Source organism: Lolium rigidum, chromosome 4, assembly GCF_022539505.1.
Source record: "Lolium rigidum isolate FL_2022 chromosome 4, APGP_CSIRO_Lrig_0.1, whole genome shotgun sequence".
NCBI lineage: Eukaryota > Viridiplantae > Streptophyta > Magnoliopsida > Poales > Poaceae > Lolium > Lolium rigidum.
The window spans coordinates 270,228,269-270,249,392 of NC_061511.1; the positions used below are offsets into that span (position 1 = coordinate 270,228,269).

General features: G+C 43.6%; 2 protein-coding genes across 3 annotated transcripts; both read left to right on the top strand.

Annotated features, from left to right (window-relative positions):
* Positions 1-767: 767 nt before the first annotated feature.
* Positions 768-6,360, top strand: LOC124650556. Its single transcript, XM_047190067.1, has 5 exons — positions 768-1,024; positions 2,762-3,075; positions 3,167-3,229; positions 4,644-5,125; positions 5,619-6,360. Exons 1-5 carry the CDS (start codon positions 771-773, stop codon positions 6,039-6,041), a joined length of 1,536 nt encoding a protein of 511 aa, XP_047046023.1. The 5' UTR covers positions 768-770; the 3' UTR covers positions 6,042-6,360.
* A 7,486-nt stretch (positions 6,361-13,846) lies between these two features.
* Positions 13,847-18,541, top strand: LOC124650557. Of its 2 annotated transcripts, none has more exons than XM_047190068.1 (6): positions 13,847-13,935; positions 14,914-15,216; positions 16,644-16,951; positions 17,028-17,087; positions 17,498-17,901; positions 17,997-18,541. In XM_047190068.1, exons 2-6 carry the CDS (start codon positions 14,942-14,944, stop codon positions 18,342-18,344), a joined length of 1,395 nt encoding a protein of 464 aa, XP_047046024.1. In that variant the 5' UTR covers positions 13,847-13,935; positions 14,914-14,941; the 3' UTR covers positions 18,345-18,541. The 2 variants fall into 2 exon arrangements, with proteins under 2 accessions (XP_047046024.1, XP_047046025.1); XM_047190069.1 differs by having other exon boundaries at positions 17,501-17,901.
* The last annotated feature ends 2,583 nt before the right edge of the window (positions 18,542-21,124 follow it).

Below are 21,124 nucleotides of genomic sequence, written 5' to 3' on the forward strand. Positions count from 1 at the left end.
ATATATAATAGATATGAATATATGTGGTATTGATTATTAAAAATAAAAAATAGAAAATGATTGCCTTGGTGGAAATAGGTTGTACACTCTGCCATATGAGGTTCGGGTACATTTATTTGGTTGTACACTCTGCCATCGCACCGGACAAAGAAAGGAAAGAAACAAATCACCAGCTCGCGTGAGTGTCACGACGTGGCGCCGCCTCTCCTCCCCCCCCCTCCCTTCCCGGCCGCATCTCCGTTCTTGGTCCCCACATCGCCGATGGGCCCACCACCGCACAATCTTGCTGTTTACGTTTTGCGTTTTTTTCCCCAACTTCTTAAACCCAAAGCCCCCAACCCAACTCCGTCCAAAATCCCAATCCCCTCCCTTCCCTCTCCCCTCTCCTCGCCTATTCTTCTTCTGCGATTTCTCCTCCCCTCCCCCGAAATCCGCACCTTCCTCCCTCTCCAAATCTCCGAATCTCTCCTCCGCTCCACCGCCGTGCCCCGCCGTGCCGTCGCCGTTCCCGTGTTCATCCTCCCCGGGAAAAAAGTCGCCTTCCCGTTCCCCATACCCCCACCCCTCCGGCGCCCTCCGGCCATCGGATTCCGAGGTACGACGTCGTTTCCACCCCGCGAGTAGTTCAACCCCGCGCGATTCCTGGTCCCACGCCATCTGGATCCGCCCCCGCTGTCACGATTTCTTGATCTTGGCCCGATTCGGGGACCCAAACCTCAAGGAGCCGCATTTCCTCCGGAATTGGGGATCTCTCCCTCCGCCTCTTCGCCATGGACAGCAGCGGCACCGACGCGGACGACGTCAGCGGCGACCCGATGGACACGATCGACACGGCTGCCGGCGATCCCCACTTCCCCGAAGACGGCTACCACGGGGATAGCACGGAGTACTCGAGCTCCTTCGGGCCCTCTTGCTCTCTATCTGACGATGAGACGGGGTCCGGCGTGCACGACATGGAGGTCGACTCGCCTTTCCTCGGCCGTGTCAGTGCGGGTGGCGCCGCTGCCGCTCCCAAGGCTGTCAGGTGCGCATCTCTTCGCAAGGTCCCTGCGAAATTTTGATTTTTTTTTTTTTCGATAAAGGGCGCTTTCATTACTTTTTAAAGTATTACACCCGGCCTCTGCATAACAAGATGCACACAGACGCACACTCACAAATCGTCATAGTAGCACGCACACAAGGTATATAAAACCAACACTGAACGAAATTTTGATTTGTGTATCTTGTCGTGGGTTTGTTTGTTTTAGCACAAAAGAAAGATCGGAATACTATAGACACAAGAAAAGGAACATCTGTGGGTGCTCTAAAATGGATCATTTCCGTTATTGATTACTGCAGCAATAAAGAACTAATCTTGGCATGTCGTACTGTGTCTTTTTTAGTAATATATTATGTAAACATGATGCCTTACTTCACCAACTTACACATGTGTGCTGTTGTCACCAAATTTTCCATGATTGGAAACTGCAAAAAAAATCTGAAGTGTGAAACAGGCCCCCGACACAAAATGGAAGTATGCAATGCATATTTCATTATGTCTTATGTTGAAGTAGATTTGGGGGTGATTAATATTGGAGCATGAATGCACAATACTTCTGCGATGTGATTTTTGTAAATGATTTTCTTTTGTATATCCGACCAACGGGGGGAATGGTCCCTCCCTTGGATTTACGCTGGTTAGATAGTTCGCCCCTCCAGCGAATTGCCGCTATGGATGATAACCCTGTTTAGTTCGCCCCTCCAGCGAATTACTGCTACGAAGGGGATTCGAACTCGGGTGGGCTAGGCTCAACACCAGAGCACAAGCCACCAAGCTAGCACTTGGTTTTGTATATTCTGCTGTATCCTTTCTCCTGTTAGTACTTCTCAAACAACACCAACCATGTTTCAGAAAGAAGCACGTGACAAAATGGAAGTATGCATATATTTTAGTATGTCCTATGGTGAAGTAGATTTGGGGTGATTGAGATTAGAGCATGGATACGCAATACTTCTACGATGTGATTTTTGCAACAATAAAGAACTAATCTTGGCATGTCGTATTGTGTCTTTTTATAGTAATATAATATGTAAACATGATGCCTTATTTCACCAACTTATACATGTGTGCTCTTGTCACCAAATTTTCCATGATTGGAAACTGCAAAAATCCGAAGTGTGAAACAGGCCCCTGCCACAAAATGGAAGTATGCCTATTTCGGTATGTCTTATGTTGAAGTAGATTTGGGGGGTGATTAAGATTGGAGCATGAAAGCACAATGCTTCTGCGATGTGATTTTTGCAAACGAAATTTCCTTTGTATATTCGTTGACCAACGGGGGAATGGTCCCTCCCTTGGATTTACGCTGGTTAGATAGGATGGGACTCTCCAGCGAATTACCGCTATGGATGATAACCCGTTTAGTTCGCCCCTCCAGCGAATTACTGCCACGGAGGGGATTCGAACTCGGGTGGGCTAGGCTCGACACCAGAGCACAAGCCACCAAGCTAGCACTTGGTTTGTATATTCTGCTGTATCCTTTCTCCTGTTAGTAGTTCTCAAACAACACCAATCATGTTTCAGACAGAAGCACGTGACAGAATGGAAGTATGCATATATTTCAGTATGTCCTATGGTAAAGTAGATTTGGGGTGATTGAGATTAGAGCATGGATACGCAATACTTCTGCGATGTGATTTTTGCAAATGAATTTTGCTTTGTATACTCTGCTGTATCCTTTCTCCTGTTAGTAGTTCGCGAATAACACCAACCATGTTTCAGACAGAAACTCGTGACAGATGAGTGGAGAAAGACCGTTCGCCCGCTCATGTGGCGGTGCCAGTGGTTAGAGCTGCGTATGAAGGATCTTTCCTCGCAGGTAGCAAAGTATGACAAGGAAATTGCTTTGATCCAGCATGAGAAGAATCTGCAGTTGGAGATGATGAAAGCAGATCGTTCTGATCCAGAATTGGCAACAATGGATGCCCAAAGCCATGATAGAAATACTATGGAGAGGAGAAGACGGCAGAGGCATGAAGACATTGTGGACACCTCACTGTACATGAACAATCATCAAATATTATCCTATTACTATGGTAGGGATGGAAGACTTGCTATCTTTGCACTTGCAGTAGCATCCATATTTTGCATACTTGATAACGATGATTTGTCTCAAATCTTTTGCAGAAAAGAAAAACAGTGGAGCTGATACAGAGGGTCTGTTGATTCATGATGATTTTGACAATGCAGGTATGTTGAATGGCTTTGCCCATGTACTCAAAATCTCCCCTTTTTTAGTTCGGAAGTGTTATGTGTACGAATATAGGCTTATGCTATATTGAGGTATATGGAAGTTATTATAGGAAAGAGATAATTTAGAGTTATGAGATCAGATCTGTATCCTTTAGATGCACCTCTGGTGCCCCCTTCTCCAGCAGGGGAATTGCTGCCGCCACTGCCCTCGGAACTCAGCCCGCTGGGCAGATTGGCAACCTCCACCACTACCCACCTTACAGCTCAAATCCCACCTCAAACCCCTCCCCAATTCTGCCCCCACCTACCAGCAGCTGGCGGCTAACCCCCTTGGTAGAAGGGCTGCAGCTCTACAAGGAGGAGCGGAAGTAGTGCCACATCCTCCAGCAGCAGGGTCAGAATTAGTCAAGAAATATCATGTTTTGCTACACCCACAAAGGGATGAAGTTGTCTTCAGCACATCTCAGTACACAGGGAACTGGTGTTACACTTCATCAATGTGGGGTTACCTTGGGTGGCAACCGTGGCCACCGCCTGAGCAGCTCCAGGATGAGCTGCTTGTCAAGGGGTCTGTAGTTGTTATGTGTAGGAATATATAGGATTATGCTATATTGAGATATATGGAAGTTATTTAAATAGGAAAGAGATAATTTAGAATTAAGGGTCTGTATCCTTTAGATTATTACTTAGGGGTCAAGTAAGTCCTCCTATATAAGGGACATCAGATGTACCAATTGGGAAAGAATCAAGAAGAATATTGTCGTTTACTTTTATCTACTTTTCAGTAATTAGGGTTTAGTTTCTTACAGGAAGCAGAAAGTGTAATATTTGTCAAATATGCCCCATGTAGATATAACATTAAATTTTGTGGTATACTAGCTAGTAGCTACTAACTGTAGGTTTGACAAGTATTTTTTATAAGCAATTTTAAATACCTCTTTTATATAATTTATTTTCTTTCAAAGAATGCATGTTACTCTCTTTTAGAATAGAAAGGGAATCACTGCAGCACCTACCAAACATTACTCAAGCGGAATTAACAACCCTGCTAATGAATGCAGCCAAGTGTAAGTTGTGGCATGTTTGGAAAATTTGTTGGGGTTCAAACTAGTGCTTTGCATCAACTGACTATCTAGTATCTATCTTGACAGCCTTTGATCTCAATATACATATGTTAGCCGCTTTTGCATCTAGTTTATTTATTCTGATTGTTTATCCCCTTGTGTATCTTTTTATTTGTTGAGAATAGATTGGCATACAACAATATAGAATGTCATTGTCGTTATTACAGTTAGAATAATGAAGTCGGCATACAGAACGCAAACATCTATATCATCTGCTTGTATGTTTATTGCTGAGTAGTTTTGTTTTACCAATATATAATCCTCTATTTTCTTCATTTGCAATGCAGTTGCCGATGATACCAAACGAAGAGTTCCTGGCAATACATTACCAGGGTCTAAGGAAACTGACAGGGTGTTTGAACAATATTCTTTAAGAGATATTCTGCTGACAATTGATCGTACGCAGTCTAGAGTCCTTGGCCTTCAAAATCGTCTCAGCAAGGTTTGCAGCAATCACACACAAGTTAAGGTGCCTCAAAAGAGTCACAAGGCTCGCACCCAGATAGCTTCTTGTAACAAGGATGGACACCGTCCTCAGAAAAAGAGGGATCTGCATACTTTGCTTGAGAATGAGGATGCATGTAGACCACTTGTTGGAGTGCCATCTACTTTATCAGATAGGTCCACTGGCTATGTAACGGGATATGCCAAGAGAAATTTTGCAGAAGAAGGTGCAACACAGCCGTATGCAAAGAAAGTCACATTTGAGACAATCTTTGGTGCAGACAATCCCTTAATTCATACTCATGTAGGAGAGTTATACAAAGAAGTAAGATCATGTTCCATAGCATATCATTCTTGTGTAATTTTTACAATGCAGTATTTAAAGATTACTTTGAATTAGACAATTCAGAGCCAATATAATAATAAAAAAATCATATTTTGAGTGTTACCATATTAGAATTTTCAGTTGTATGAATGCAGGTCTTTGTAATGTAACCATCTTGAAGTATATTGTTGACATTGTTTCTGAGAGTATTTGCTGTGTAACAATCTGAAAATAATGATTTTTGGGCGCTCTTTACTGAACTTTGCACTTTTATAAGGAAACAATGCTGAAGCTCATAGGATTCTTGCTGTTTCCGCTACGTTTCCTAGATCTACTGTCTGTTCATGATTGTAGTTGAAATTAAATTTAACCATGTGTCAGGTTCATAGTTTTCTCTTTGAATTGTTGTGAAATGGAAAAATACTAACATCATCTGGATGAATAGAAGCTGAAGACACTTTTAGCTGATGTTTTTTTTTTGTTATATTTGCAGAGTGCTGATGATGTCCTTATATACAATCAAGCAGCCCAGTTGGAAGAGTACCAGCAGTTTGAGAGGGTCAAGAAGGAAGCAGAGAATCAAGTGAAGCTCGCTAATAAGGTTGCTAACACCCTTCTTTTCAGAGGAGAAGAGACTGTTGCAAGACAGTTGGTTAAGCATGAACCAGTTCATGAAATAGCTTCAACTGTGAAGGCAGTTGGCCCTGGAAGTAAACGAGGCAAGAAATCAAAGAAGAAACTTGTGAGCTCTCTGCCACCTTTGGAAGACCAAGCCAAAAAGTCCCCTGAGGTACCTGCAAAGAAGAAAATTGAGAAAGACCTACACAGTATGAAGAATGAAAAGCCTGTTTTTGTAGCTGTGGAACCCCGGAAGAGCAAACGAGTCCCCAAACCCAAAAAGTATGGAAGCGATTGAATTCCAGGTCTGGCCTCCAGATTCATTGTGGTATTTGCTGCCCCAGTTTCTAGCACATGGAACCTGATGTGTTACCTATTTGGTTTCTGTAAATAGGTATAGTTAGGAAATGAATATTCTGATGTAGCATATCTGCCCTAGCTCCCATTAGGGCGCACCTTCCTCAGAAGAGGTAAGAATGACAGCAACAATTGTTTGCTGAGGTCAATTTTTTGGTTGTGTTGCTTCAAGACATAGCAGCTGCTGCTTGGAGATCATTCTTGTGAAACCTTCATTGTATAAGGTAACATTGGACAGAAGTATAGTCTGTCACAATACAAGCTGTTTCGTCAATGACAAATAGTGTACATTTATGATGGTTATCAATTAAATGTCATTTATATTGCAACCCCTTTTGGTCCGTCGAAGTACTGGCACATTGTTATGTTAAATGACTACTCAGAAGTACAGCAAGCGCAGTGCCCTGTGATACGCGTAATAGGACATATTTTTTTGGTAAATAAAATCCCATAAATACGGCAGTTTTTTTAATACTGATGTTTGCAATTGGATATTCAGGTTTTCCAAATGAAGTTCTGTTCGGCATTGGCAAATGCTCCTTCTGTCCCACAGTATAAGACGTGTTGGAAGTTATCTTTATATTGTGGGATGGAGCGAGTAATTATTTGGCAACACAGCGACGAATTTGATTTCAAATAGTGGTGTATCTAAAGTAACATCATGGTGACCTATATATCAGTTATTAAAATGAAAAAACGACTACCGGTGTGACCTGCGAGTAGTATAATTTACCAATGAATGTGCGTATGTACCTGACCTATGTTGAATGTGCGTTCCTTTTTGGAAAAATGCTTCTTAATGTTTGTGGGCACCAGCGTGCTGCACTATTCTGCCACTTTTCTCCTTTCGGAAATATTTGCATCTATTTTCTTTCGTCTCTTGCCTGAACTCGTCATTATATGTGACAATGTTTCATCCTCGCTATGCTGGATTTACATTTATACCAATCGGGTGAAAGTATGTGTCTTTATGTTAAAAATATACTAGATCAAACGATTCTAATTTTTTAGCTAAAACTTTCTATGCTTGCAAGTGGAACTTGAGTTCAAATGTGATCAGTTAAGTCATAGTATCAATTCTCGCGAATTGGTTGGCAGGCGAGATGGTGGCAATGTAAAATGGGAGCGGCATACTACCCAAACACTGGAAGTGACATAAAAACCAAGTCAAAACCAAACCAGTTCAACTCTTTTTTTTTTGCGAGATTACACTTTTCCTAAGCATTCCCTTGCATCATTTGTTATGCATAAGTGGCAAGCAAAAGGAGGTAAAGCGAAGCTTGTTGCCTTCAGCTACTCCTGTTAAAGTAATTGTTTTATTGAATGTTGGGAAAGGGTGAAAGTGTACATCCTTCGATCAAAACTTTGTTCCAAGCAAAGTGAGAGGACAAGATTGGTGGCGGTGCAGAGTGGAAGTGGTAGAGTGCGGAAATGCTAGCAAGGAACAATGTCCATTAGACAAGAGCGTCCCACGAGCATTACAAGGACAACTTACAGTGGTAGGGAACTTACTCTCCTCTTATGTGCTTCTACGTTATTGTGGAGAGGGTTGTCTTCTTTTGCAATGTTATGATCGCTATTATCCTTGATTGTAGTGCACGCTATCTAAGAGAAGACAAACTTCTACATTTTCATCTTTCCATCAATGTAATGTTGGGGCGTGTGGCACTGAAGAGTAGAAGTCATGTGATCACTTCTTTGAGGAGGAAGATTAAGTGGAAAGGAAGAGGCATTGGAACCAGAGATGGGTAGTGGTGGAGGAGGTGCTCTCCCTTCCCTACATTAGCTGGACACCTTTGCAACACTGAGCTAGAGCTGGCCAGTCCTAAGGCTAGTCCAATTTCCCCAATGCTATATTTTATTTTCGAAGTGTTTCAAGAACATGATTCATTTTCACTTGCGATAGATTTTCTTGAGGAATTTAGGCATGTGCCTTGGGTGGGGATACAACCTAACTAGCCCGAGGAAAATCTATGCCGCCCTCTCTTTATGTGCCCACCTGATAGAAACTGTGGCTATTGGCTCGTGGCAACCTCTACACCGCGGCATGGATAAGGTTTGGACCTTGAAAACCAAAGATTAAGTTTTCTATTATCCCCTGGATAGTATGATTGCTAGCATAAGATTTGATTCACGATGATTGTGGTGAGAATTATTCATTCTTCTTTTCTTCTTTAGTGATGCTAAATCCAGTTAAAGTAATTGGTTTTAGTAGCCCACAACACACCTAACACTAGCGCTCACACGTCAGATAACTCAACACACACACACCCATTGTGCCACTTTATTACGCCTTTGCGCTATGATGGCACATACTTGCGGCTAATGCGCTACTGCCTACGTGACATTTTCCTTCGAGAGGCACTTGCTTGACCCCAAGAAAGAACATTAGGAAATCACGAGGCCAACACAATCCTAGTCCTCCCGTGTAGTAGAATCCTCTAGTAGGTGCGACCATTTGATCATAACTTGTCTTATGGTATACTTCCTTGTTTTTACCATGCACCCGCAATGCGTATGAAATGTCTTCAACTTATCAAGAGCAAGCAATTTTGGGAGAAAACTGGAGTGTAGTCAGGTAGGTAATTCTTGAGCTAGGAAACATGGTGCATGAGACTACCCCAAGCAAGGAGGTGAGTGGAAGCTATGCACGTCGCGTCTACTCGCTCCGTCAGCGCACATCATCGCCTTGTTAAGTCACGCTGTCCCCTACACCGCCAACGCCTAGTTGTCTAGATGTGATTGCATCTGATGTTGCATGGTGTCGATGTTGGCTACCACTTCGTTCAACGAGTCGAGGCTCGAGTGGATTTGCTCCATGGATTCTTCTACTTGCGCCGACGCCTCACGCACCACTATAAGACCAACTAGGTCTGCACAGAGAGCTTGAAGGTGTCATCGTTCCCGATATCAAGGTCAAGTCAACCAGAACATGACTTACAAGGGATCAAGATGCAAGTTTACACCCATCCCTGATAAGACCAACTGGTAGAGCTTGAAGGGTGTCGTGGTGCCTGTTCTCAAGGTCAAGCCAACCAGAACATGACTTAGAAGCGATCAAGAGGCAAGTTTACACCTATCCCCGATAAGACCAACTGGTCTACACGGAGATCTTGAAGGGTGTCGTGGTGCCCGATCTCAAGGTCAAATCAACCAGAACATGACTTACAAGAGATCAAGAGGCAAGTTCAGCGAATCACGTGCCCCCATTCTCCAACCTGACACGGGGAATTCATAGCTCAAAGCCGATAGAAAATGAGGTATCTACAGAGTCGTTGCCAAGATGTACTATCAAAATTGATTGCTAGCTTGAGACCTGTCTCGGGGATTTCACAGCTCAAAGCCGAGAGAAATGGGATTGGTTAAATCTAAAAGCAAATGTACTATCCCTTCCTAGGAAAATACGCGGTGGCTCCCAGGTACTCCCGAAGCTACTGTTGAACCAGAAATACTGTGATGCCCCAAAATTCGTATTTCTACCGCTCTAAATTTTTTTTGCGGTTAGAAGACATACGTATGTATGTGCATGACATTTTTCATAACCGAATTTGAAATTATATAGTTTAGGTAAAATGAAAAGTTTTGAATGAACAGTCTGAAGAAAACTTTCTCCTCCCAAAATTTCTATAACTTAAGTCTTAAGGGTCATGCAACTATGTAACTTAAGGCCCAAGTAAGTTATATCTGATTCCCTTGCTAGTATAATTGCTAGGGTGAGCTCTGAACCAATATATCTGTCGTGGGGAAGAAGAATCAAAGAGCGAGAGGAGCAGAAAAATTCCGATACCTCTTATCGGTTTTTTTTTTGAGGGAAAACGGGCAGGTGTTCTGCCAAATCAATTAAGTGGGAGAATATAATTCAGTTACAAGCTAGAGAGAAACTAGCTAACAAGAAGACAAAGGGAAAAACAAAAAAAACAACAAACTAAGCTCTAAAAATTGAGCTAGGGCAATCGGCTTTACTGGCCCACAACACACCCACCGCTACGATCGACATAGGCCAACACATCAGATAACTTAACACACACACACATACTGTGCCATCTTATCACGCCTTTGCAATCCGGTCACGCACCTATTGTCACAAGTTCTCACGCAATATAGGGTCGCGAGCTTTGGGCTTTATTTAGCATCACTTGATTTATTGGCCTGCATATGAGCTTAAGAATATTAACGATACTGACTCATCAAATTACTGTATTTTTTTTTGGTAAATAGGTCCACCAATCTATTAATAATCATGAATAATAGTACAAAGAACCCTATAAGTAATAACGATTAAAAATAGATCCTTGTGCCACCTAGTGATGACTAGAAGCACTAGAGAAAGCCGAAGGCGTGTCGTCGTCACTCTCCTCCCTCACCGGAGTCGAGCAAAGCTTATCATACTAAGTTTTTGTTGGTAGACAGATGGAAAATCGCCGTGCTAAATCCCCAAGCAACCAGCACACTAGAGCAACAACTATGTCAAAAGATAAGAACTGTAGATCGAAAGAGCCAAATCTGCAATCACACCAACGAAGATGAAAATCGACCGGGCCCTAGAAGATCACCAGACACACAACTCCACATGCACTGGGCCACAAGAGCAGGATAGAGCGGGAAGGACCTTATTATGATATCGGGATGTTGCCGCGGCCTCACCTCACCACCCCTGTTAAGACACAAGAACAAATCAATGAACATGAACCGTCCCTAAAAAGGACATCAAAAGCGGGGTGGATTGGCAGTGCCGCCAACCTAGGGGATGGAAATCTGAGATGATCTCCCATCTTTTCTCTCCTGGCTCTTAACGGTCTGGAGAGTGTTCTCAATACTTTCTGACACACAAATTAAAATCATTTTTTTCTTAATTAACTAAGAAATGGCTCGACTTGTTTTTTTTTTTTTTGGGTAAAAGAGGATTTCATTACTCAGAAAGGGTTACAAGATGCTCCAAATCCAGTTCACAAATCATGTTTTCAGGACCTGAACCGAGCCATACATTAGATTGGTACTCTGCTCTTGCAAAATTTGCAAGTCAGTGGCTAACCCTAACCTGCGAGCGATCCACTTTTACAAACTTGCACACAAATGGCTCGACTTGTTAGCATCTGAATCGCGCGAGCTTTTTATTACTCATTTAACTCACGGATTTGGGTTTTATTTTCCACACTAATGTGGTCGAATATATATCAACTTTATACGTTACAACGAATAAAAAACTTCCAATTTTCAAAAAGTCTCTCGTATTCTTTGGACGCGAGTTAAAAGCTTCCCCCAAATAAAACAAGAAATTAATGCCTCTGTGGAGTCCGGCCCGGCCCATGTAGCCCAACTGAACAAAAACCACCGGCTGCTGCTTCCCTCGCTCGTCCCTACTTAGCCAGCCAGCAGACGGCGGCGCCGCAGGAAAGGAACGAAGCGCCTCTCAGCTCACGCTCTCCGCCGCCGCCGCCTCCTCCTCCACCGCCGCCACTGCTGTTCAGGTGCCTTCCTCCTCCCCAGTTCCTCCCTCCTTCGCCGGTAACTTGTCCGTCTCTCTCTCCCGCCTCCCCCATCCACGTTGCTAGCTACCGCACGCGCGCGCCGATCCCAGCTCGGTCGGCGCGCGTCCGTGGCGCCGGCGGCGTCGCGCCACACCTGTTTGATGTCTGATGCTAACTTAGGATCCGAGCTACGGGAGACCGCTTTCACGCTGTGAATTCAGGTTTTGTTCTGGTTGTGTATCCATGTTCGGCAACAAACGACTCAGGAGCTAAGCTAGCTTGCTGCTGTCCTGTCCGATAGTTTCTAGTACCGAATATGTTGCTGCGGCTCCGCTATGAAAGCCCAGTTCCTTGACGCCGGCCGGCCGGCCGTGTCGCTTGCCGCCGTGGTCGGCTGCTCGGATGGCAAGCTTCCGGCGGTGCTCCCATGGAGATGTCCCCGGCCAGTTTGGTGCTCGCTACATGTCGTACGATGGAGATAGGCTTTCCGATATATACATTTGCCAAGAACATGATTGTTAACTTATGCTGGTTCGGTTACTTTTGTATTTTAGCAAAAGCCGCTTAGACATTTCAATTCTTCCGGCGTTTCGATCAGTGTCTGCCTGTTTTTTATCGATGTCACATATCGAATGTAGTAGTGATTTTTGTTCTGCTTGAAGTGCACCAGAGATTCTTCGGCTAGCGATTGTACTGCTACTGCCGGCTTTAACAACGGTGGCGATTTCAACACAGTGGAATTCGTCAGTTGCCGACTGGGTAGCTAATTTTCTTGATTGTTTGGGTAGATTTCTTTCTCTGTGTCTTTGATCGATAGCTATTTCTTCGTTTCTTGTAGTGGAAGCATTTTTTATAGTGATTACTTGTAAGATTATTATTTGGGGTATCTAAATGTTTCATGATTTAATTTTTACATAAATTCCAATCATAAGTTGTTAGAACTTTTGAGAATTCTAAAGTATGTGAGTGAATATCCCGAATTTTGCTATTGGCTGGTCTTAGCATTTCCTCGTGGCATTCATCCGATCATTGAGAGGGCCTTTTATTTTGACTGGTGCCCCTCCCAAATTCGGAACCTTAGGGCTAAGATAGTCGCGGAATTGAACCGGTAGGCTCCTTCGTGCCGACAACCTCGCGTTTGAGACCAAAGTTAGCGAGGCCCCAGCTCAAGACCCTAGTTAGACGTGGTGGTGCGGGTAAGCTTCACTGCCCTCCTACCTTTCCTACGACCGCCTTTGGCTCAGCGCCTCCCCCCGATGCCCAACAAGCAGCTTCCTGCTCATCGCCTCCCTTACGGGCGCGTGGTTCATGCACCTAATTTGGGCGAGCTTCCTCCTCAACTCCGGCCACCACCACCCCGCCGTCATATGCATCGTAGATCGAATTGCCGCCTACATTGCATTAGGTGTTCACTGATTCCATTTTTACCAATCACATGACACCTGCGTCCTCTCTTACACAGATGGCCATCACACATACCGACATAACCCCTCCGTCACATAATAAGTGACTCAGATTTATCTAGATTCGCATGTATCTGGACACGTTTTATACGTATTATTTTATAATTGTGAACAACGTATATGTATGAAGTGCAGAGATGGACATATGGTACATGGTAGGTACACGGAAATCAGAAAAACTGGCACCCTGAGAAAGCCTCATGTACGTCCACAAGGTCCTTGTCGGCAATGTCACTGTGCCGACCTCAGTGCTCTCGATCAGCTATATGTGCAAGACAAGCGGGTCTTCTTTTCTGCTTTTTTGTTACATCTCCTTGTTTTCTTTTGTTGCACGGCACACTAGTTCTGGTTTTGTAGAGAAAGCTCAGTACTCTGTTTTTTTTTTCGTTTTTTAAAAAGAGCAGTGTTCTGCTTAGAAGCAGGACGAGCATTATAAAGCCCAACAAGGCCCATTAGGGTTGTATATCCGCTCTATCTCTCTGGTCACCCCGTCCGTTTTTTATTCCTTCCCTCTTTTGTTTTCTCCCGCGAGCTGCTCTCCTTCGACAGCTGAGCTGCGGCGGCCGCCGCCAGTCCCGCCGCCGCTTTGCTTCGCGTGATCGGTGCGAGAGAGAGCCGGAGGGCGGGTCGCCGGGGCACGCGACGGTCCTCCAGCGAAGAGATCGGCGCCGCTGCAGCCTGGTGAGCGCCGAACGCGTGCTCCTCAGGCTGCTCTGCCACTCTGCCTCCGGTTGCGGACGCCGCCATTTGCCCATTTCTCCTGCTACACTCCGTCGCCAGCCGTCCGCGCGGCTGCTGACGCCTTCGTGGCGCGCCTGACCGCGCCGCCGCCCGACGTGCTGCCCTCTGCCGGCGCGCGCGGTTAGACTCTGACGCATTTCTTTCTCGCCGGACGCGTCCGTCGGTTAGTTCCACGTGTTGATTCCCTACGTTCTAGTTTACGAATTAGTCGTGCTGTCTGCGAATGCAAGGTGTAATCTACACTTGCCTGATGTCTATCAAGTTGCCTATGGCGTCAATTCCCATATCCGAGCTAAACATTGGCAAATAGTTCTATGAGGCCGTGAATCGGTAGTGTTGTCCACGACATGCAAGTACTCATCTATCCTTGTGGTTTCTGTGCTATGCTCGGATAGACTGATGCACTTTCTTGTGCGCACCATCCCATACCGCGAGAATGTGGCATGAGCGTTCGCTGCATCCAGAATGAAGTAAATGGATCTCATAGATGTAACCCATATGACGGCGATGGTTGCGATATCCTCAGTTCTTTACTCTAATGGCGGCGTATAATGGTCGCGGCACCCTTTGTGGTTCTTTTTAAGGAAATCTTTGTCTTTGTCCACTAAGCATACTGCCACCTGCTTTAGAATATATTCCTATATCTGTTATTTGCTGACATACTATTCGTTGCATCCTTGATAGTAGGGTCTTGGGCTGAACATAAATCCCATTTTCATATTGTTTCTTTCTTTACTTCAGTTCGCACATCGATAATTGATCATCACATTGTGAATAAATTACTTAGTGATAGTGGTTACTTTGTGTAGATTTCAACTACAATTTGAGGATGCTTTGGGTCGTGATATGGAACTAGTTTGGTAGATCATATTTTTCTACACATAGGCATTTTGGCCATCTTTGGAATATACTCCTATCCTATGGATCTAGTTTAGCAACTAGTGAGGACATGTACACTATTTGGGCCCTTAGTCCTTACCATTATAATGAATTTATTCCTACTACCTTATGTTATATATAACCATGGTTGATTTCACCCCCTGTGTACTCAATTTTTTGTTTTCCCCATGCCATACTATTTGTGTCTGAATATTATTATGAGTTTTTGCTGAAACAGCTTCTGTTTTCTTCAATTAAGCAGAATATAAGAAGCTAAAGTCAACCATAAAATGGAGAATGCTAATGGAGTAGTAGATTGGAATGTTGACATTATTGGCCCAGATGGGGGTAGCACTTGCAGCGAATTAGCAAAAACTGAAGACCCCGATGCCACAGAGTGTTCAAGTTCCTTTGGGGACACACTATCTGGATCTGAGGATGACGCAAAGCCTTCAGAGATTAGTGACATTGAAGTAGACTCACCATTCTGCCGCTATCCTCATAATGGTGATGCTGCTTCACTCTTGGATGCAGCTGCCGCTGAGAATTTGGATAGATTATTGAAGTAAGTTCTTTGGGTAACCTGCTACTTCCCAGCCTTGTTTTTCTGCCTTCATATAAATTTCAATTCATCTTTGAGCGGCCGGTCATCTTGTCTTAGACTAGAACAGATTGAAAATTTTGGCAAAAGCACAGTTACGCACATACCAGTTTCCTCGCGCAATCAACTGATTTCCTCATGCTAAAAGCACTCAGTTATACTCTAACTTTTAGTAGTAATCACTCTTTACCTGTACAATCTTTTTCCCTCTGAAGATTAGGCGAAGAATTAAAAAATCATCTTTAATGGGTAACGTGGGACATGAATTTGTTGTACATAATAGACCAATAAATTATTGGTCTGTACAATTTATAAAGGTGCATAATGCCTGAGCCAGTGAAAAACTTAAAAAAAAACTACGAATAAATGCATAGTAATTAGATAGAGGTAGCTGAAAACAGTAAAATACTTCATGCTTAGGCAGAGGCTAGGTCTTGTGCGAGTTTTCAGAAACCAGACAGATTGGAAGTGCATGGCCTGAGGAACTTGCAGTTCACATGTGATCTACGGATTAGTTTAGATTTATTTGCAGTGGAAGTCTGCATGCTGCTGCATGTAAATATATTTGCTGCTATTAATACATGAGCTTGATTTTCTATCTAAAGACTACATATTTCCATCATTGAACTCCTTTTTGCCAGTTTCTAGACTTCATCCTTCATGGTTGGAGCATCTGTACCCTAGTATGTTAAAATCCACTTAATGATCTGCTAACCCTCCACAAGGGATAGGTCCATGCCCACATAGCATCCTTCTTACACTTCATCTCCCCTTGATGTAAAAATGGTTAATCCGGAGGTGATACTTTTACATTTAGAGCAAACTAGCATTATATACTAATCGCCTTAGATTTCAATTGTGGCCCATTTGGTTGCTACTCGTATGGGCCACATGGGCCAGACTGCTAAACTGGCCAGGTGTCACTCAGTTGCTCTATATTTAATACCTATCATGTTTGAAAAATCTTACTGATAAAGAAACATATCTAGGGTTTCTGATGTACTTTCTTCCGGAAAATGGAATTATTAATATTGCAAGGGAAATGTTCACTCTTCTGTCCAACTTATGGGCATTCTTGCTCTAGTGGAATTATTAAAGTTGATGCCTTTCTCAAACCTTTCTCCATCAACCTAAGATCCTTGCAGGTTTGACAACGCTAAAAAATATATCCAGAAATAGCTATAAACATAAAAAAACAGATCTCAAGACATGGCAGAATGACACACCTGTTACTTTTGATGCAGGGTATGTCATTCAGTTTGTGTATGTATCTAAATTTGTAGTAGTGCCTGTTTCTTGGATTCTTACCTGTGGTGTTATGTTAGCGTCGTACTATTTGTGTTGGCACAAAGCTCATTTGAGTATTTAACATAACCTATCATCCATTACAGGAAGAAAAAGGTAACTGATCATTGGAGAAACTATATCAGCCCATTGATGTGGAGATGTCAATGGTTAGAGCTGCGGATGAAGGATTTGCAATCTCAAGTATCCAGATATGACAGGGAGCTTGCAGTACTTAAACATGAGAAAGAGTTACAAACAAAAATGATTGAGTTGGACTGTTCTTCGTCGAGATCGGTGCCCTTCTCTTCTCATTGCTGCAGGAAGACTATGAAGAGGAAGAGGAGAAACAGAAACGAGGAAAACAATAATGCTGCCTCATACATCTCGACCCACACCATTTTATCTTATTATGGTAAACATTGTGTTCTACTTTACACATTGTATTACAGACGTCCCTAGTTAGAGCTCTCATTACAATCATTCTGCAGAAAAAGAAAAGGAGAAAACAGAAGGGGATGGCCATTCTGTTGACGTCGATGGAAACTTAGGTAACACTACCAATTATTTCATGACGGCAAACAAATATGATATCTCAAACATGTATAGTGGTAGTCATTGTATTGTATTGTTATGTATTCACTCCCTTTTTAAATAGTTTCTGAATTCCTTTCGTAGTACTTATGGTCAGAAAATGAATAGTGTCGCATTAGTCACAGGGCACAAAAACAATGTTTGCTGCATCTTTTATCAAGGAAGAAACTCATCTCCCGCTTCCATAAATAATAGCACACTAGATACCATGACTTGATTAGTAAAAGTTATTCTCATGATTGTATGTTGAGCTCAGTTTTCCAAAAGGCATACATATTGTGATCAATGTTCTATTTATATTTTTGAAAAATGTTTGCTTTCGTTTTATATGTACAGATAATTCACAATAGTTTTTCTGGCCTTTCAGCAGATGACAGCACAAAAGGAAACAACGATGCTGACTGGCTACTTGGTAACGGAGACGATGCTACTGTCGAGCAGATTCTTTTAAGCATTCAATCTGTTCAAGACAGAGTCTCTAGTCTGAGATCAATTCTCAAGAAAGAAATGGCCAAGAAGAGCACCGGGCTTGTCCTTAAAGTCAACACACGGGTCAACGGCGCACAGAGCTCAAATTGCTCACAAGGAAAAGGCAAAGTTGAAATGCGTGAAATATCACATCAGGACCCGTCGGATTGTGATATGGATGATACAGACATGCCCGATAGTGCTGTCTCAAGCTATGGAGAAGCTAACAATATGGATATTTTTGAGAGCACCATGAATCTATTGTCAGCTGAAGATCCAGATAAAATTGGTGAACTGCACCAGGTAAGCTACTGTACATCTGGTTTATTTCACACCATAGCTGAGTATTTGAAGGAAAATCAACATTCTTGCTATTTCTTCTTGCTTTTTGCTTACAGAGTTCTGAAGACGTATTGATCAACAACCAACCAGCAGAGGAAGCATACCAAAACTTTGAGGTGATCAGCCATCCGTCCCAGCGACTACGGGTATCAGTCAAGAGAGAACCGGTATGTGTCAAGAGAGAAGCTGTTGCGTATTCCGAGGATGAGAGTGTCGCCGCCCCCACAGCAGCCATCGTCAAGGAAGAAGGTACAACCAGCTTCGGTCTCCAGGGGATTCTGAAGCCCTGCTACACAGGCAAGCGAAAAGGGAGGAAGCCGAAAATGCAAAGGTACGGCGGCTCATCATCATCCGCGCTCAGCTCATGGAGGAGCGCTCGGACTCGGAAAAAGAGGAAACTTTAGTTGGATACCATCTCAGGAAGAGCACACCTTACCCTCTGGCTTCGTATCTTCGCTTTAATTAGATGATGATGACGGCAACTGTGTGGGTTTTTTTTTCCTTTCTTTCTTTCTACCTGTTGAAAGCGATGCCAGTAGAGGGAGGTGGGTAATGGCGCCATGGCTTTCAGCCACGAAGTGCTTGTAACTTAGTAAGGTCTGTTTCCGTTTCAACTGTTGTATTGTGGTCTTTTCCTGAAAGAGTCGAACCGAGTTAATACATTGTAACTTCTGGTAAGAAGTTCTTGCTACGTTGCTTATTTTCAGACTGCGCAAACTGTTTCACCGTATGTCATTTTCAAGTACCATTGTGATGAGGAATGCGAGAGAACACCTGCTGCCATGCGCTTCCAGCTCTCTTTAAATCATGTAAGGCGTTGCTTATTTTCAGACAAGGCATTTGAGCACCAGCTCTTTCACGTAGGTCGATTTGAAGTTAAAGAATGCAAGAACGACATTCCTTGCAAAACTCTTCCAAACAAAGATTTCTTTGCCAATTCTTTTAGGCACCTGCAGCTTGATGAACAGATGTCCCAGGTTTGGAGGAGCGCAGCCCCTCTCCGGGTGTAAAATTTTCTGCTGGCTCGCCGCCTCACCAAGTGCCCTTCCTGCTCTCAAGACAAAGACACTGATCAGCTCCTTGTTTGCTGCCTCGGTGCTATGGAAGTCTGGGCGTTCTTCCTCCTCTCCGAGGACGTGCCAAGCTTCCGGAGTCTTGTCTGCGCTCTTGGAGTCTAGGTGCTGCAACTTTAAGGTTACTACCATCTGCACCACCATCGCCTTGAATGTTTGGAAGAGATGAAATGCCATCATTTTCAATGGTTTGGATGATTAGTTCACCGTTGTTGGTCGCAGATGCCTCAAGGACATTAGGCTTTGGGGTAACCTTATTTTTTTGGTGTACTAGTTTTGACCCGCCTTGAGGTCTCTGCCCACTCTCCTCTCCTTCCTCTGAAAACTTGTAATGGTCGTTGTAACTCTGGTTGTTTGGTGGTTATATGAAATGTTCAGACCGGTGTAAGGCCGCCGTAGTCCGAGTCAGAAATAACGACATTTCTCTTCCACTGTGGGCATTACTGCAATGTTGATGGACAGATCAATGTCGGTTGAATTGCCTTGATGTATTGGAGGGAAGATAAAAAGTATTCTCTGCGGCTTCACCTGCCTGCATTCTTGTTCAGTTTGGCTGCCCGTTCAGGTCCTGAATGTATTTTTTTTTCAAGACTACGGGAATGTATACCAATTTTTATGGAAAACCTAGCAGGAGCTCTGCCTATTCATATTACTCCCTCCGTCCTATAAATGTTATCTAAGATTTGTCTAAATCTAGATGTATCTAGAGACTAAATTACATCTAGATACATCTAAATTTTGACTGATGTTAGACAAGTTTAATGTGCCGGAGGGATTAGATGGAAAGAAAGGCTAGATACAAAGGTAGGAGGGGTATGTTAAGGACATACCCAGTACCATAATAATTTTATAAAAGAGAGAAATCAAATTTACAAGATCCTGCCTAAATTGCAAAAAAAATAGCGAGGCAACACCACACCCAACAGGCTACACTAGGTCCTAAAAGTTTCAGCAGCAGCTCAACGAAAACATTTTTTCAAATTAAGGAGCATAGCCCCCGATTTCATTGCTGGAAATGAAACCAGATAAACATCATCTGTTTGAAGCTTTACAGTTCCTCCAATCCGCACACTTAAGAACACTACTAAACTTTTTGAACAACCGCTCCAGCTCACAACTAGATCTTTCACCTCCAGGCAACATATAGAAAATTAGAACTTCCACCTCAATATAAAGACAACTAAAAACAACAAATTGTGTCCACCATCATGCTCTTCCTCAAGGTCCTCCCCCTACTGATAATCTTCTTGTATTTTTCTTCTTCTTCTTCTACTTTTTTTTTTCCCGCACACTTCACTTGGAAAGTCTGAGCTCCATCGGCGCCCATCCCTTCTTCTTATTGAAGATTTCAGCTGCCACACGCAGCAGCGTTCTTGCTCCTCTGCGTTGCAAGCCTCGTCGACCTTTGATCTGAAGAATAGCCCATGAATCCATCTAATGAGCCGTTTTTCATAAAGCCCACATTACCGTAGTAACATGATTGCAACTAAACCTCTAAGTCTCTAACACTAGGCGGAAACATAAACACCCAACCAATAACGTCAGAAACTGATTTAAAATCAGTCTTGATATCAAAAGCACATTGTACAGCCCCCAGGCAGATCTAGCCATCGAGCAGTGTACAAAAATATGCAGTCTCGAAACCATGGCAACAGTCTCGAAAAGGATATACAGAGGCAGAGCGCAAACAAAACAGAGCACTCTTGCGACCGCATTCCAAACCAAACCGTCCCTATAAGCGAACAAGGCGCAGCCGTGGAGAACTGGTTTACGTACGTGTGTAGGCTACATCTCTGGTTAATCCGCCGCCGAAAGGTCGGTTTGCGACTGGTGTTTCTGCGCCGGTCAGCCCTGGAAGGTCCGTAGTGGAACACATGATATCGCCACATGGGGAGTGAGTGAGACGGAGCAATCGAGTTCGTTTCGACTTTTTGAGCGCTTCAGTTATCTCCTCTCCCGTTCTTGTTTCGTTTGCATACACCTGCGTCAGTCGTCGCCTCCCTCGGTTGCTGCCGTCGACCTATTCGGGTATCCACCTCCTCAGTTACCAGGTCTTCAAGAAGACCAGAACCTCGGTGCGTGCGTGCTGGGACCTTCTTCCTCTCGCACAA